General features: G+C 41.7%; 2 protein-coding genes across 4 annotated transcripts; one reads left to right on the top strand and one right to left on the bottom strand.

Annotated features, from left to right (window-relative positions):
* Positions 1-1218: 1218 nt before the first annotated feature.
* PTAC7 (plastid transcriptionally active7) lies at positions 1219-6726 on the bottom strand. 3 transcript variants are annotated; one of them, XM_048708140.2, is made up of 4 exons: positions 6510-6726; positions 6321-6410; positions 5029-5381; positions 1219-1609 (listed from the first exon to the last, which is right to left on the bottom strand). In XM_048708140.2, exons 1-3 carry the CDS (start codon positions 6639-6641, stop codon positions 5049-5051), a joined length of 555 nt encoding a protein of 184 aa, XP_048564097.1. In that variant the 5' UTR covers positions 6642-6726; the 3' UTR covers positions 1219-1609; positions 5029-5048. The 3 variants fall into 3 exon arrangements, with proteins under 3 accessions (XP_048564097.1, XP_048564098.1, XP_048564099.1); XM_048708141.2 differs by having other exon boundaries at positions 6321-6401; XM_048708142.1 differs by lacking the exon at positions 6321-6410.
* Positions 1616-4840, top strand: LOC147980122 (uncharacterized). The gene is made up of 3 exons (XM_087547384.1): positions 1616-3885; positions 3966-4018; positions 4436-4840. Exons 1-3 carry the CDS (start codon positions 3822-3824, stop codon positions 4532-4534), a joined length of 216 nt encoding a protein of 71 aa, XP_087403510.1. The 5' UTR covers positions 1616-3821; the 3' UTR covers positions 4535-4840.
* Positions 6727-18056: the final 11330 nt, after the last annotated feature.

The following is an 18056-nucleotide window of genomic DNA, read 5'->3' as shown; positions in this document are numbered from 1 at the left end:
CTCTACAGGTTAGAGACAGAGACGGAGGGCATGTGGGCACAGATTTTGCGTAATAAATATCTTCAGTCCAAAACACTCGCTCAGGTTACCATGAGACCAACGGACTCGCCATTCTGGAAAGGGGTTATGCGAGTGAAGGACCTGTTCTTTCGGAGGGTCAAATTCCTGGTTAGCAATGGGATGTCAACAAGGTTTTGGGAGGACATGTGGTTAGGAGAGACGCTCCTGGCCGTACAATATCCCACCCTGTATAACATTGTGCAACGTAAGGAAGATTACGTAGGCACAGTTTTACATATGATCCCTTTAAATATTCAATTCAGACAAGCACTAGTTGGTGAGCGATGGAATGCATGGATGCATATGGTTCGGAGATTGATAGACATTCAACTCTCCGACCAACCGGACTCCACGCAATGGAAACTAGCTAAGAATGGGATTTTTACGATAAAATCTTTTTATATGGATTTGATTAATTCTGGCCCAGTGTCGAGATCATTGCATATTTGGAAGATTAAGGTTCCTTTGCGCATTAAAATCTTTATGTGGTTTGTCCACAAACAAGTAATTCTTATAAAGGACAACTTAATTAAGAGGCGATGGGTAGGTAGTCCACGATGTTGCTTTTGTGATCATGATGAAACAATACAACATTTATTTCTTGAATGCCCACTAGCCAAATTGCTTTGGAGAACGATTCATATAGCCTTCAACATTACTCCTCCAGTTGACATTGCATTGTTGTTTGGAATATGGTTAACTGGGGTCGAACATACTATGGTGGCTCGTATTCGGATTGAAATATGTGCGCTCTTGTGGGCTATATGGAATTGTAGGAATGATTTAATATTTAACAGACAACACAATTTAACTTTCTTGCAGGTCGGATGACGGTCGCATAACAGGATAGGAGTCTAGGAAGCTTATCCTTCTTATTGCCATTCCGGTTGTGATTGTCAGCATGAACTTTGATTTTTTTTTTATTCGCTCCGCTTGCGAGCTGTAATACTTTGACGACTTTAATACTCTGCAAACTTTTAATAAGATGGTTGCATGCATCATTATGATGCAGAGGCCGAGGGTACGCCTCCATTTCCAAAAAAAAAACTCCTGAAAATTGCATCTCTGTCCGGTGGCTGGGGGCCTTTCTCTTTGGTTATGTAATGATCCTTGTCTCGTTTGGTTTCAATGAAATGGAGCCCGGGGCTGACGCCCATGTTAATCGAAAGAAGACGTAAATTATCGTAAATATCCCAATATCTATACAATATTTCAAGACAACAATAAAATGGGCCAGGAGATCTTGTTCAGCAAACCTCAGCATTCCGATCCCGTGACAGCACTGAAGCAACACAGACGACGTCAAGAAACAACAGGCTACCTTCGCTTCACGTTATATACTAACATGGAGGTCTGGGTGCAAATCTTCAGAGCTCCCGGGACAAAACGTATCTTGATTTTGATTTATCTGAGCATTTTGATTTTGTAAGTTGTTCCAGAGCTTTCAAATTCCTTCTCAACTGCGTAGTGTATACAAGAAAAACTAGGAGCCCTGCAGACCAGACCGCTCCATTCTGTTAGGAACCCCCCAAACTTGTGTTCCTTGGTCCTGCAAAATGAAATGATGAAAGGTTAGAACTTAAGCATGCATTGTGCCTTAATGATGTTGCTTGCTAAACTTCACCCAGTGATTTCTTGATAACGAAAAGATTGCCTCAAATAAGAAAAACATAAAGAAAGAATTAAGTGGGCCATACTGAACTCCTGGTATTTCGCTATCAGAATTACGGACACAGAGAAAGTAGCACCGACCAGTAGAAGCTATGGACCGACTTTTTGCAGCCTGCGCTAAACTACAAGGTTGTATCCGAAATGGATGATAGAAAAAAAAATGTTTGCATCAAAAGGTGTTATGTCACAACCACGTATAAATCTTTGCTTTGAAACCAATCCTTGCATATATAACCTGTGATTCTTGATTAACAGAGATTACACAAGACAAACCAGCGAACAACTAATCAAGAAAAAGTTGCTTCGTTGATCAGAAATACACCTCTATAACATAAATGTTATGAAACAAAAGTGACAAGAAAATAAAGCTGCTTTCATAGCTCCAAAATATCATGTAGAAAGGATGCTTCTGGAAGTGCCAACGAATCACTGATAATGCTCCTCACTATTTAGGACCTTCGGCATATTTTAGAATACATTTCGCTGCCTCATGTTTATGAAACTATTGTGCAACAGTAAGCATATGAAATATCGCCATGCTTTTTCCTGGAGTTAAAAATAACGTGAATCAATTTGCTCTAGCACCGTATTCCCTCCTATGTTTCAGAGTTTCTTGTTTCCTGACTAAAAGGCTGTGCTAAGGTACAAGGATTTTGGCTAAGGCTTCTAGTTCAAATTGGACCTTGTGCTGACTACTAAATCATCTCCGTGCAATCACAATGTGACCCTTGCACGGCCACACGTGCACTCTGGTGGGATGTCGACATTTCAGGCAGGTCATGCCGTAGCTTCTTTACATGTGTAGTTATGTTGTTTCAAGAAAGACTTTAGTATGTGCTGTCATACATGATAGTAGCAAAGTAGTGGGGTTGTCAATTTCTAAAATCCTACTGCACTTGGGACAGTAACGAAGTAGTGGCTGGTCTATGGTAGGATAAAAAAGCAGTGACTCTGCAATTGCTCTCCTGTTGCATGCATTTGGCCCTCACAGGTCACAACAATGCAAACCAACAAACACATGGTCAACTTCACAGAGGTGCTCGCTGCCTAGGATGACATAATGAGCGGCCAGCAACACACCTGCATGTTGGCCGTGATCCTGTCAATTTACAAAGCTAGTCGCACAGTGGATATGTGAGTGGTTAGGTCACAGAACCAACCATAAAAGGAGCGGGTAAATGGGCATATGTAGCAGAAGGACATGGTCGATGCATAGCAAGGCAAATCAACAAAAAATGTATGCGCATACGCCAATCTTATGAACATTGCCAGCTAGTGAAGGTCTCAAATGTGATCCCCACAAGACAGGGGGCAAGTTCTTTTTTTCCTTTTGACCGATGGATCCGTTAGTGGGAGCACTGTTGCGCTTGCACTTGCAGTTCCCTGCATTTCCATTGTATTTTTCTCACTCCACTCTCCTCTAGCACACTGTGACAGCTGTCGGTATGCACTCACCCCACTTACTGTTGCCTGCCCCATTCGCTCAGCAGTTCCCAGTTGATAGTGGGTGGTGCACTGTATCAATTTTTAGCTAAATGATTTTCACTCCTTCAACATTAAAGGTTTTATATTTCACCAAACAGGCACCATTATAACATACAGAGATAGAACCTTGTCATCACTATGCCATTGGCATTTTGTGGAATACTCAGCTCATGAAATGGCTAGGACATAATCTAATTATGACAATCTTTTTGCAGAGTAAAGCCATCATTCCATGTATAGCTGACCAAGACGAAGACTACGAACAATTTGAAGTCTAGTTAGTGCTATCTACCATTCAAAGCTATATGTGACATTTCATTACGGATATGGTGCAGTTAACACAAATATATTTTAAAAGAAGAACCCACAGCTTAGGTTTTAAAGTAGCTTGAGCCAAATGCAGTTGACCTTGTGTTGTGGGATATCAAGTTTCAGCATAATACTGTTGAACAATCATTACTGGTAGACCATATCCAAAGTTAAAACCTTTTTTCTCTTTCCTACAGCTTGACCCATCATCCATCTATAAAAGGCGCAGAGACAATAGTTTCTCGCCAACAATCCTCCAGGGAATAACACTCCTTTAGCAACTAGCGGAGAACAACATGCCTAAGCCCACTTTCATACTCACCATCATCCTTCTAATTGCTCTCTTCAATGCATCTGCAGGTGTGGTGTTTGCTATTTGTTCTTCCCCAGTATTTTACCCCGTCATAAATATAAATACAACAAGTTATTTTTTCATGCAGGCCAAACCATAGTGGTAGAAATTGATAATGCTCTTCCCCCGAAGTTCATAAAGGTCTGCCTATGTTGTTCTCAAAGTTTTTGACATAGCCATCTAAGGCAATGCTCATTGTATTTCGTTATTTCCATTCCATAGACATATATGTGAGTGCTAGCTAATACTTTCTACTCCCTCCGTTCCAAATTACTCGACCCATATTTATCTAGACACGGATGTATCTAGACACTAAACAAGTATAGATACATCCGTATTTAGACAAATTCAAGTCAACTAATTTGGAACGGAGGGAGTAGCTCTTTATGTTTTCCTCTAACAATTGGTCACTTTTGCTAGATAACTTATGCTTCACTAAAAGAAACGTATCTACAGTTTATGCTTCAAATCTACAAATGCCAGACAAACAGAATAACACTTCTATTTTCATTCTATGCTTAATTCCATGTATTCTTGTTCTTTGTGTTCTAAATGCAGGGACACAGCAGGAAGATTCTCACAGAGATTCAGGACTATGACTATGGAGGTGCAAACTCTAGGCATGATCCACGCAGAAGGCCCGGGAGGAATGGCTAGAGAACTAAGACCCTTCGTACATATCCCTGCATATGACCGTGTGGAGGTATTACTACATGAAAGCGGGTCATATGAGGGACCAGTCAATCGCGGTAGCAAGCCTATATGATTTTCAAATTCCCTGCAGTATGGTTTATATATCCAAATAGATCAGAGAGCGGGATAGATATTACTCTTATCCCTAATAGTCTAGCCGTGTGAAGTCGAGACTTGTTCATTTTAAAGGGCACTAAGTGCTACAGATGCATACATGATGCAGAGGGTTATATATGATGCCATTTGGTGCAGTTATAATAATTTCTTGTGAGCTCAAGCTGTTCTGTTCTCTTCTGGTTTGTTCTCAATTCTGACTAGAACCAGAATCTCCCACACTAGGGCATGCTTGTGTACAAGCACACTCATCGCACTCATCACATATACAACCGAGGATAATAATTCAAGCATAGAGAAGGCAGTAAAGAGTAATTGGAGAGTGAGTTGTGAGATGTACTTACTATAGAGCATGTGATTCTATTCAATTCCCTTCTTCTTTTATGAAATAAGGCCCAGGCTTGATAGGATAAGGATAAAGGTAACCCTCTGGCCGAGAAAATCCAGCTTCATTCATACGATCGCTAAGCACATGCAGTATAGGTTTTTTCAATCCATACTCATGCCTGTGCTTCTCAAGATAGGCGTTAGCTTCTTCTGCCACCTCCATTGTGAATGCGAATCTGTTCTCTTGAGATAACATGAGCTGGTTGATATCCAAGCACACAAGCTTCCCATTTTCCCTTACTTTTCTCACTTTCTCTTCTAAGAAAGGGATACGATCCAACTTGTAACGCAACATGTCATCCTCTTTGGTCTGCCAAAAACGAAAGGGGATTTTTAAGCATGATGCCACTATGACGCTAGCGAATAACATGGAAATAAGGAAACAATGTGAAATTTCTAAAGCATGTCAACAATGCTCACTATTCCATTTCATCTGATTTTATCCCATGGCAATTTTATGTCTATGTAAACAACAAATGTGTGATATACAGCTGCTTGCATACCTGCATAACTGCTCGGAAATGGCCAAGCAGTGCTGAACATGTGACACAGTTTACCTAAAAGGAAAAGAAGGCAGCTCGTTCCTACTTCCTATAACAATGAACCAACTGTCTAGAAGAAGCATAGTGTAAGTCAGCGGCGTAAATCGGTTGGGAAAGAAGTCTGCAGTATAACAGTCGCTAACTTCTTATTTGACAGTTCTAAGCAACCTGCAATTCAATGCAAGGTCATGAGCCAGCATGACCAAAGGGCCTGCGCGAAACCGATAATACATCACATAACTTATCATAACGGAACAACCAAAGGGCCTAATGTGTGCAAGCGATTAAACCTGTTAAGTGTACACCTTGATTCAGTGTTGTACTGTTACATTAGCTTGTCACACGTTCAGTTATTCTGTGACTTGTCTTAGCCTGTAGGGCTGTAACTAGCCTACGATGCACGATTCAGTGGGCGTCTGGCTCTGTGACTGCTACAAGCAGAGCTATATGTATCCGTATCCCTGTACTGAACTTCGATGAACACAAGCCAACCATTTATCCTATGTTTTACTACATGGTAATGGACGCCGAATGATGGTTCTCGGGCCTCCTGAACATCACTATGCCCAACCTACGACGCAAAAGTTCTAGGCCCAATCGTATTTTATTCGGCAGCAAGCTCGTCCTTCGATTATTCACCGTCCTAGTTCCAACAGAAACAACCACGCAGAGATGAGGAGACCGCCTTGTTCGGCTGTTGCGTATACCAGTTTCCGGCGACGCCACACTCGCCGCCCACCGCTTACTCGCCCGTCCCCGCCCCCCTTCCCACTTCCAGGATCACTGCTCTGCTTTTTCTACGAGATAATGGAAACAGCATGATAAGGATTGCATCAGTTGGGCGAGGAGGAGAAGAAAAGGGGAAGGGAAGTAGGTTGCCTGGGTCGGGCTTCCACCTGAGCCTTCATGGAGATGGTGGCAGCGCTGCGGCTAGTCCTTCCGCCCGATTGAGGGGTGGAGGGGAGGCCGGCGGCGAGGTGCCCGTGGTGGTGGCGGGCGGCGAAGGAAGCGGCCATCGCCATGGCCATTTTTTGGACCAGGATGTTCGCGAGGCTGTTTCTTACCTCATCCAGTTATCGAGCCGTTTGGGCACGACAAGCGCTGCTTTTTTTTTTTTTGAGGGATGGCACCCATATGTGTGCTTCCAGGATAGCCCAAATAAACCCTAAGGGCCCAGCGACAGACCATTGGAGGAGAGCCCCCAACGCTCCGTGCGTTAAAATGCTGGGGAAACGCACAGAGCGTCAGAAACTGGGCTCATATCACACACTTTTTTTTGAAAGTTTCATACATTTTCTAAAACGTGTTCAGTCATTGAGGCATTTTTATTTAATTTTAAAAAATTCCTCGTACAAGATGAAAAAATTTCAAAGTTCGTGAATTTTTTTTGAAAAAAATTATTGTCCACCCCCAACTATTCGAATTCGCCCCAAACTCGGCAGTTGCCCCATTACTTGATCATTGTAACTCTTTGGTGATATAATTTCAAACAAAATAGGAGTAGGCTTGTTACTTGCAAAACAAGAGCCTAAACGTGTGTAAAATATGTCGCCATTTTTTATTTTGTAATCTGAGGTTAGTTGCAACTATCATATAAATAAAGTGTGGTGCATGCATTGTTGTTAGGTACTTTGAAAAAAAACTAAAAATAAACCAATTTTCAAAGGACACTCTTTTTTAAAATTTGTGAACATTTTTGGGATACACCAATATTTTACAATTAAAAACATTTAATTCGTGAGTTTCTTTCCTTTTGCCTTTTAAATTTTACTTTATTTTAGCACAGGTTTTTCCAACAAAATGATTTTTTATAAATATCTTGAATTTTTGATTGAAAAATTTCTACAAAAATTATTTAAAAAATATTCACAACTTGTTTTTCAATTTTATGAATTATTTGAATTTCAAGATCATTTATTAAAATGTGAACATATTGTTTAGAAATTCATGAAGTTTTAAAATTTATACACATTTTTTAATATTCAGAGAGAAATGCAAACTCAAAATTGTGAATATTTCTAAAATTTGCATTCATGAACCTTTTCAAATCTATCAAAAAAACTACTAGCTGATTTTTTTGGTCATTAACGACGACTATTTTTTATAGACGAACAATAAGACAAAAAAAAGAGGCAAGAGAACACAATTGGGCTCGGCCCAACGCATAATCTAGCGACATTCCGCCGCAACAGGTGCATAATAGGAGTTCTGACGAAGTTCGAGGGTGATAACATTGCCATAAGTCCAAAATAAACCTTAAATTTGTAGGTGAAAGCTAAATCAAACCCTAAACTTTGAATCCCGAAAATTGGCACTCTGAACTTGTAATCCCGGTCTATTTTGGACCCTAGACCTGTTTGCCACATTAGGAATAAGATAATCCCGTCCGGGATAACCTTTACACTAAGGGACAAGAATCTGGGCCGGCCCACTATAACACAACAAGAAATCGTGAACTTCTCAGAAGTTAAAAATATTCCTGTTTCTAATTTTCGCACAAATACAATTCATTTTTTGTTTTTCTATTTTTCTGGAATTTCAAAATTCTATTTGTGTTTTTAAAACTGTTTGTGATTTCAAAAAAGAGTTCTAAAAAAATGTTCAGAATTTCAACAGCTTTCACATGCTATGAAAATGTTTCGGATTTCAAAAATTGTGTCACATTTTATAAATAATGTTTTTGGAATTTTGTAAATAATGTTTTCAGAAAATGTTTCGGATTATTGGCTAAGGACTCGACTGGGCCGGCCCACCAGACATGAAAAATTAAAAAAACAGGAACAAATTTCGAAATCTGAACAAATTAAAATAAAATATTTTGTGACATCTAAAAAATATCACTAGTTTTTTAAAAAATGTATGGACCAATTCAAACAAATTTTTATACAATGTATAATATTTGTGTGATTCAAAAAATGTTTCGTATATTCGAAAAAATGTAACATTTTAAAAATGTTCACGAGTTTCAAAAAATGTGTTTGTGACATTTTCAAAAAAAATGTGTGTACAATGTAAAAAAATATGTTTGCGTGTTGTAAAAAAATGTGCCTTACACTTAACAGAATATATACGTGGCATGTGTTTGAAAAAAGTGTATACAAATTTAAAAATTCTGAACCATGCAAAAGAGTGTTCATGTAGTTTTATGAAATAGTTATTGTCATTAAGAAAATGTAAACATGTATTTGGAAAAATATTACCATGTATTTAAAAAAATTGAAACATGTAATTAAAAAATTACATAATGTATTTGAAAATATCAAATAATATTTTATGTGTGCGTTAAAAATGTACATTGGGTACGAAGAAAAAATTAGACACTAAGTCCTCTCAAGGTTTGTAAAAAATATAAAGAAATGAAATGAAAAAGAAAAAAACAAAGAAAAACCAGAGCAGTGTGCGCGCGCGAGCGACTGCGCTAATGGGCCGGCCCAATTCAGCAAATACCGGCTAAGTCCTCTCAAGGTTTGAAATAGATCGGGATAAGAGAGTTTGGTGTGTTGATTTCAGGGATTGAGAGTTCAGGGTTTAATTTAGCTTTCACCTACAAATTCAAGATTTGTTTTGGACCTTTTCCAATAACATTTGCATAGTGCGTTGATATGTGGGAGGGATTCTACAACAAGTGTGGAGGTTGGCTTTGGTGCCTATTTGATGTAATATTGGTTTTAACATATTTTTATGTAATTATTAATCAAGCAAAACTCTTCTAAATTAATGATATGAGGCAAAAAAAAGTTGCTTCATATTTTAGGTGAAAAATACAGTCCAATTCCTTGTTAGTGAAGCAGTGAGTTAACGGTGCTCAAATCATTAATTGGATGCTTAAATTGAATTGTCATGTCTAGCTTTGAAACCTCGATTTATAATACTATGTTGTTCCATCTAACATAAAATTATGGGTGTGCGTCTTCTGTTGTTTGGAAGCAAATATCTTACTGTGGCTGGCCTTTGCCTAATGAGTGCATCCAGCCAACCAGAACTGGCACATTGCAAGGCCTAAGCAAAGATATTAATAAGTCAAGTATGGCCAACTCAAGGGTGTCCAATTCATTACAATGTGTCATGTACCAATAGCAACCAAATTTTAAATTATTGCCTCTAGATGTTTGCTCCCTAGCACTATATTCTTTTGGAACTCCGACCTCTCAAAGTGGTGCCCGAGATTAAATAAGTTGCACGCCTTCGAATGAGATATGGAATTTTTTATTATGAAAAATAGCATCGTTAGGGCATAACTAAATTACCAACATGTAATGACACTTTTGAAATATAAATGCAAGCTTACCGTTTCCCATCAGTTTGAGCTTTCGAAAGAATTGATTGATGCATCCAATTTTACATGGTACCAAAGACTAAAGGTCTTGACTTCAAGACTTGACTAATGCAATTTAAATATAATTACAGTCCACTTCCAGTTCATGCTTAGCCTCGGAAGAGCCACACATGAGAGGGAGTATTGAAGTATAAATGCATAGCCCATATTTCATCATCAGTTTAAGCTTTTCGAAGAACTAGCTGGCGCATGCAATACAGACATTTTAACTGAAATTTCTAAGTGCATGCCTCAATTATTGTCTTCTAACCAAAGGTTCCAGAATATGAGTAATATTAGTGGGGGGTTTAATATTCAAAGTGATATGCACAATCCCTAAACAGAGCATGCCACATCACACTCAAAATGCAAGTGTTGAATGATTTCTCTTGCCATTCGAACTATGAGAATTGCTCCTTTGCCAGTTACTTCAGGGTTTAGGTGTTGAAGTATAACTTAACAAGTTGTCCTTAGTTAGCGTTGCGAATCACATCCTTGCCTAGGACACGGCGTTTCAGCTCCCGAGCTCAAATGTACCATTGTGAACAGTAAAATCGACACAAATAGTAAATAAATAAATACTGAATTTTCTTGGCGACGAACATTGTTGAATGTTGTACATACCTGGAAGATTTCATGAAGAAAAAACATTCTTAATGTTGGGGAGAAAATACTGATGATCCAAAAAGAATATTTTTGAAAGCATTTTGGAGAGGTGATTTTGTTACTTTTGCTCAGACCTCCACTGGTGTGATTTCATCGCCAAAATACACGTAGGCAGGAAAGTAAGCAACGTTTGCTGTTTAAAAAATCAGAATATTTTGATTCTTTTTTACTTTTTTTATTTTACTGCTTATAAGGGTGCATTTGAGATCGGGAGTAGAAGGGCACTTTGGGCCTAAATACCACTATTACTGGTACAAGGCATGTCTAGACTATGATGATCTAGACAGATCACAAAGCTTAATTGTCACAACAGTAATTATTTGCCTTTTATCACTGTCCATGTTCGTTCTGATCTTGATCTCTTCTTGTTCCGTTGTTACTTGGTCTGGTACCAATATGAGAAGGCGATAACACATATATCACATGCATTTGATGCTTTTCATATGTTTCGCCACCATCCTAGCGAGTCTGTCCAAATAATGACTCTAGCCCAAGTTACTTTTCAACAATACCAATAGGTGGCCAAATTAACCAGTGAAAATGATATTGTTGGCTTGAAGCTAGAATCATTGAGAACTTTGTATTTTCTACTAGTGTGTTGCAAACAAATAATAGTCGACATGCTTTGCAATACAAGGTATCAATGTGCCTTTCTGAAATCTAAAATTTTGAACAACTTTCTAGATCTTGCAATATTTGAAAATGTTGATAGTTGGGATTAAACGGTAACATATGTCAACAAAATACACAGCTCAGAATTAGGGCTTTGGAGAGGGTTAGCAAAAGAGAACTTAAGGCATCTCCAACATTGATCCTCAAAATGGACACCGTAATTGACCAGTCCGCAGACACGCCATCCAAGCCTATCCCTAAATGTCCGCCCCAGTTTTTTTTACTTTATGCCTGCAACACCCAAAATAAATATAGAAAATAGCACAATTTTGTTGGAGATGTGCCCTAAAGGCAATTATGTATGATGATATTTTCTATGTGTTTATGAATAAAAATAGTCCTTGGACATTATTAATGATGTATATGTGACGCCCCGAGTCTGATGCGCCAGGTGTCTTCCAGTTATTCGCTGTCGTTGCCATGTCATTTGCTTGCGTGTTGCATCTTATCATATCATCTTGTGCATTGCATCATCATGTTTTAAAAACTTGCATCTGTCCCGGTCTCCTCGTTCCTTCCGTTGTCCGTTCTGAGCCCAAACACACTTGCACGCGCCCGTGGCATGTCCGAAATATTATTTTATAAGTGGCCTGAAAATGTTCTCGGATTGGGCTGAAAGTTGGCGTGGTCTTATTATAGTGTAGATAGACCGCCTGTCAAGTTTCATCGCATTCGGAGTTCGTTTGATAGCTCAACCGTTAAACTATAGCGGCATTATAGCCGGTCTAACGTCGGACGTTTTCGGTCTCCGGAAATCGTGCCAGGCTGCATCTCTCCCCTCTTCTCTCAGACCAACCCGCTCTCCACAGTCCACTACCTACCGCCAGGCCCAACCTAACCTCTCTCGTCAGCCCGCGACCCTCCTCCCGCGCGCGTCCGAAATCGGTCCCGGACCCGACCCGGACAGTCGTCACCGTTGGATCCGGAACATCCCCAAACCTCTACAAAATATCACCGTTTCCTTATTTGGGCTACCTAAGCTATTTTTCCCGTCCGTCCGATTATGATCAGAGGGACCTTATACCCCCTAAACCTATCCGGCTTGCTATATATAGTGGCAACCCTAGACTAATCCCTAGATTTTAGTTCGTATGTCCCATCCATCCCATCATGCGCCGCCACCCACTCAAATCTCTCGGGATCCATTCCCCAACCCAAGCAGCCTCCGACCCCCTCCTGGTTTTCAGCGCAGCCGCACCTGATCCCCTCTCCTCCCTCCATGGAGTCGTCACAGCCGGCGAACCCAGCCACTAGGATCGGCCTCCTCCATGTCCTTCCTCCTCCTTCCCGAGGTTTCTTCTCCTCTAACCTCTCTCTCCCTCCCGTTCCTCTCGCAGGAGCTCGCCGCCGCTGCCGTGGATTTGGAGCAGCGCCGCCATCGAGCTTAGTCCGCGGCCGCCGTTGCCCGGATCCAACGATGGCCGACCTGTTTCACACGTTTCGCCGCCCGCCGGACCTCCCTCCGTGCTGCTCCCGTCCCAGGCCGCCAAGCCACGCCATGGATGCCACCACTAGGACCTTCGCCTGCGCTGCTGCCATGGATTGGATCCGGCCGGAGTGGCTCATCCGCCTCACCTCCCGTCCTCTGCTACCTTCCTCTCCCGGATCCGCTGCCGCGCCGTCTCGGAGTCCCCTCGCCGGAGTCCTTCTCCATGCCGCTGGGCTGCACTGCCTCCGCCTCGGTGCACCTTGCCCCTGCCGCTTCCTGCTCATGGCCGCCTCCAACCTCTCCAACGGCGCCTCGACCTCGCCACCACGTCGTTGCTCCGGCCAACTCCGGCAAGCCGCCGGCCATCTGGCCACCCAGGACGCCCCTGCCTCCTTCCTCGTTGTCGCCGAGTTCCCCTGCTTCGTGCCTCTGCTCGCGCCGCTGCCAGATCGAGCGAGCGAGGAGAGCGCTCGCGTTGACCCTTCCCCGATTGGACCAATGCAGACCGGCCCAGCACGCCTCCTCCCGTGCCAGATCGCAGCCCAACCGGTCCACCTCACCATCGACTGGGCCTTGGCCTTGGTGAGCGCCCCAGTGCCTAGCAGATTCGGCCCTTCCATTGTTTTTTTCCTACCTGCGAATTTAGCTATTTATCCAGAGTTTGCTGTTTTACAGAAAAGACCCTCATGTTCATGCATTTAATATCTCACAAACCGTGCATCAGATTAAAATAAGTTATATATGAAACTTGCTTAGAATTTTGTGTAGATTAATAATTTGCCACTTTCATCCATGTCTAAAATGTTTAAAATGTTGTTTGTTTAAATTTGCTTAAATAACTTGCTAAAATGCTTTAATTCATAACTAATTAACCGTAGCTCGGTTTTAAATAATCTTTATATGTAATTGGGGTAGAAAAATGCATAGTTTAACATGGTGGCATCACTTTGCATGTTTAACAACTATAAAATAAGGTTTAGGGCAGAACAGTACCAAAACTAATATATGCATATGAGGATTTTCCGGAATTGTTGTTCGTTGTTTCCGGCCTCATTTAAACTTTCCTAGATTAGATAGTTTCATCATGCTTCACCTCTTGCCATGCTAACAACATTTAACCTTGTTGGGTACATAAACGAGAGAGAACTAAATAAGTCATGTGGTGTTTTCTTCAATATGCAACTTCGTTGCATAATGAGCTCCACTTAATTTGTAGGATTGGTTGTGCACTTTCCCATGCCATGCATATTAAAACCGGACATGCATCATACTTGATTGTGCATCCTGCCATGTTATGTGGTGGTTGTTTACTATGTTGTGTGCTCCTTTCCGGTGTTGCTTCTTCGGGTTGGATCCGGTAACGTCGCGTTTGTGAGGACCTGTTCGACTACGTCCGTTTGTCTTCTTCATGGACTCGTTCTTCTTCCTTGCGGGATTTCAGGCTAGATGACCATACCCTCGAAATCACTTCTATCTTTGCTTGCTAGTTGCTCGCTCTTTTGCTATGCCTATGCCGCGATACCTACCACTTGCTTATCATGCCTCCCATATTGTTGAGCCAAGCCTCTAACCCACCTTGTCCTAGCAAACCATTGTTTGGCCATGTTACCGCTTTGCTCAACCCCTCTTATAGCGTTGTTAGTTGCAGGTGAAGTTTGGAGCTTGTTCCATGTTTGGAACATGGATATTTTCTTGGGATATCACAATATCTCTTATTTAATTAATGCATCTATATACTTGGTAAAGGGTGGAAGGCTCAGCCTTATGCCTGGTGTTTTGTTCCACTCTTGCCGCCCTAGTTTCCGTCATATCGGTGTTATGTTCCCGGATTTTGCGTTCCTTACACGGTTGGGTTATAATGGGAACCCCTTGACAGTTCGCCTTGAATATAACTCCTCCAGCAATGCCCAACATTGGTTTTACCATTCGCCACCTAGCCTCTTTTTCCCTTGGGTTCCGCGGACTCAAGGGTCATCTTTATTTAAACCCCCCTGGGCCAGTGCTCCTCTGAGTGTTGGTTCGACCGAGTAGACTGCGGGGCCACCTCGGGGCAACTTGAGGGTTGGTTTTACTCGTAGGATGTCTCATCTGAGTGTGCCCTGAGAACGAGATATGTGCAGCTCCTATCGGGATTTGTCGGCACATTCGGGCGGTGTTGCTGGACTTGTTTTACCATTGTCGAGGATGTCTTGTAACCGGGATGCCGAGTCTGATCGGATTGTCAGGGGAGAAGGAATATCCTTCGTTGACCGTGAGAGCTTGTGATGGGCTAAGTTGGGACACCCCTGCAGGGATTTGAACTTTTGAAAACCGTGCCCGCGGTTATGGGCAGATGGGAATTTGTTAATGTCCGGTTGTAGAAAACCTAAAGTTGATCTTAATTAAAATACACCAACCGCGTGTGTTACCATGACGGTCTCTTCTCGGCGGAGTCCGGGAAGCGAACACGGTGTTGGAGTTATGCTTGACGTAGGTTGTTCTAGGATCACTTCTTGATCATAGTTGTTCGACGTGCTTTTGCCTTCTCTTCTCGCTCTCATTTGCGTATGTTAGCCACCATATATGCTAGTCGCTTGCTGCAGCTCCACCTCATACCTTTTACCCTTCCTATAAGCTTAAATAGTCTTGATCGCGAGGGTGTGAGATTGCTGAGTCCCCGTGACTCACAGATACTTCCAAAACCATCTTGCAGGTGCCGACGATACCGTGCAAGTGACGCAACCAAGCTCAAGGAGGAGCTCTTTGAAGATCTTGTCCTTTGTGTTGTTTCGTTCTAGTCTATCAGTAGTGGAGCCCAGTTGGGGTCGATCGGGGATCTGTGTAGCATTTGGGGTAGTCTTCTTTTATTTTGGCTCCATAGTCGGGCCTTGATTGTAACTGGTTGATGTAATGCTTTATTCATGTATTGTGTGAAGTGGCGATTGTAAGCCAACTATGTATCTCTTTCCCTTATGTATTACATGGGTTGTGTGAAGATTACCTCACTTGCGACATTGCTTTCAATGCGGTTATGCCTCTAAGTCGTGCTTCGACACGTGGGAGATATAGCCGCATCGAGGGTGTTACAAGTTGGTATCAGAGCCTTCCCCGACTTTAGGAGCCCCCCTGCTTGATCGAATCGCTGGCGTTGTTGAGTCTATTAAAATGTTTTGAGTCTTATAGGATTATATATATCGGAGAGTAGGATTCTTTTTACTCCTCAGTCCCTTCGTCGCTCTGGTGAGGCATCCTGACGTAGAGTTTTGACTCTTCTCTTCTCAAATTTCACAAAAAAAATTAGGATCACGCGGGTATCTTGGAATCGTTCCGATGGTTTTGTGACAAGAACATTGTTCTTGGTGCCTCCTGACATTTAGGGGTTGTGGCAGTGTCCCGGGGAGTTGAGCTCCGAGGTGTTGTCGTCACAATTTTATCGTTGAGATTCTGGAATACTTGAGTTTCGCCGACATCGAAAATCTCTTTTATGCAGTTGTTGGTGAGATAACCTCGACGCCACCCAGTACTGGGGCGGGAGTTCGGGAGTATCGCCATAACTCGTATAACGGATGCTTTTCGAAGGTTGAGGTAAATGATTTCCGAAGGTTTCTTGGTTATGTGTTGAAGGGTGGATACAGCTGGATGTAGGATTTGCTAGTTTTGGTGAGGTATTATGCTTCCCCTGTATCCCCAACACCTGATTGCATAACCGAAAAATTTCAGGAGTTTATAAGTGGGAATTCAAGTAGCTCTTAGGATATCTTTCCGACATATGTATGATATGAAATTGGGGTTCGACGTCTAGTGGTCCGCGTATCCATGATTGGTTTTACAGTGGTCTCGTTGTGTCTTAAAGAGTCCTTGGCTATGCCGACTCGGGGACGCTTCGTATGTCATGTGCACTGCCTTGTACATGATGGTGTTGTATGATCGAGCCCGTGTAGGCCCCACCATGAAAACTTCGGACGAAATCTCTATCATATGTTTGTTCCGGCTTATTCTGCAAGCCAATCCTTTGTTTTTTTTGTTTTTCAGTTGTGGTATTCGAGTTGCTTCGAAGTCAAGTGTTGATTCCATACCTTCCCTAAATGGTGTTCTCATATTTCTATGTGAATACCAATCCTTCATGATAATCGAGATTGTCATGTCAATCATTTTCAACCGGCGTGTTTTCTCTTCAAATGGATCCGATCACTTCAACATCCGCAAGATTCAATCTCAGCTTTCTCAACGGTGTTCGTTTCATCCATCCCAAGCTGCCTTTGTTTTCCCACCCGCCCACCCTTGTTTCTTCAAGGACTCGGAATTCTTTATCAAGTATCCATCTTATGTGTGTGAAGCCTCTTTACTCCTCTCTTTCAATGTTCTTATCCAGTGATTCTCAGGAATATGCTAACGGAGATTCAAGTTCGTCATTCTTCATTCCTTTCATCTCCGGTGGTTTCAAATCTAGCTTTTGGTGTTGATCATATCCCTTTTCCCTCGTTTCTAATGCTTTCTCATGCCGGTGCACCTCTTAATCATCCACTTCTCACTATTCAATTGTTCCGGAGTGCTCAAGATATCTCGAAGATTCGTGTTTCCACTCTACATTCGTTCAAGCTCTTTCGAGGATGTTATCTCATTCAAGTCATTTAATTCAACCGGTGCAACCTCTCTTTTAAATCATTTCAACGGTGTTTCTTTTGAGTGGGCCCTAACCCACAGGTCTTTTCCCAGGATCTTACCTGACTCTTCTAATTTTACCAGAGCTATTTTCAAATTCATCTCAAAGTTTGACGTAAGAATGAATTATCATCAGTCAAATGCCTTCTCCAAGATCTTTCAAATTCTTTTCATCGTTGGCTCAACCTTTCCATTCTTCATTCTGGAGTGCCTCAATAATTCTTGGTGATGTTTCCATATCATATCCGTTCTCTTGAAGATTCATGATCCTAGCTTGTCGCCATCCTCTCATAATTGTTTTCAATTGTCAGAACTCTTTTCACCCATCCGAAGCAATTCAAGAGTCTTCTCAGTTTGTTATCCGGAGTCCATCAATTCAGGTTTATTCATTCTCAGCTGTCAGTTATCATTCTCCAATCTTACCGGTCCATCATTCAAGTTTTCTCTAATCAGCTCGTGATCTCTTCGTTCTCATCCCCTTAAGAATCTTCGTTCATTTGCTAATTCTTACCGGTGATTCATCCCTTTACTTCATTCATTTTCAATTTTTACGGTGGTTCGTCCAAGAGTTCTCGTCATTCGTTATCATATCAATTTATTCGTTGTTTCAATCCTTCCGGTGGATCATTGAAGACCTTCTCAAGTTTGTGCTATATCTACCTTAATCCTTTCTACGAGAATAAGTAGTATGCCAAATCCGCTGCTTGCCATCAATTTAAA

Source organism: Triticum urartu, chromosome 3A, assembly GCF_056163025.1.
Source record: "Triticum urartu cultivar PI428250 chromosome 3A, HENAU_Tu73, whole genome shotgun sequence".
Classification (NCBI taxonomy): Eukaryota; Viridiplantae; Streptophyta; class Magnoliopsida; order Poales; family Poaceae; genus Triticum; species Triticum urartu.
This window is presented reverse-complemented; position numbering and strand designations above follow the sequence as displayed.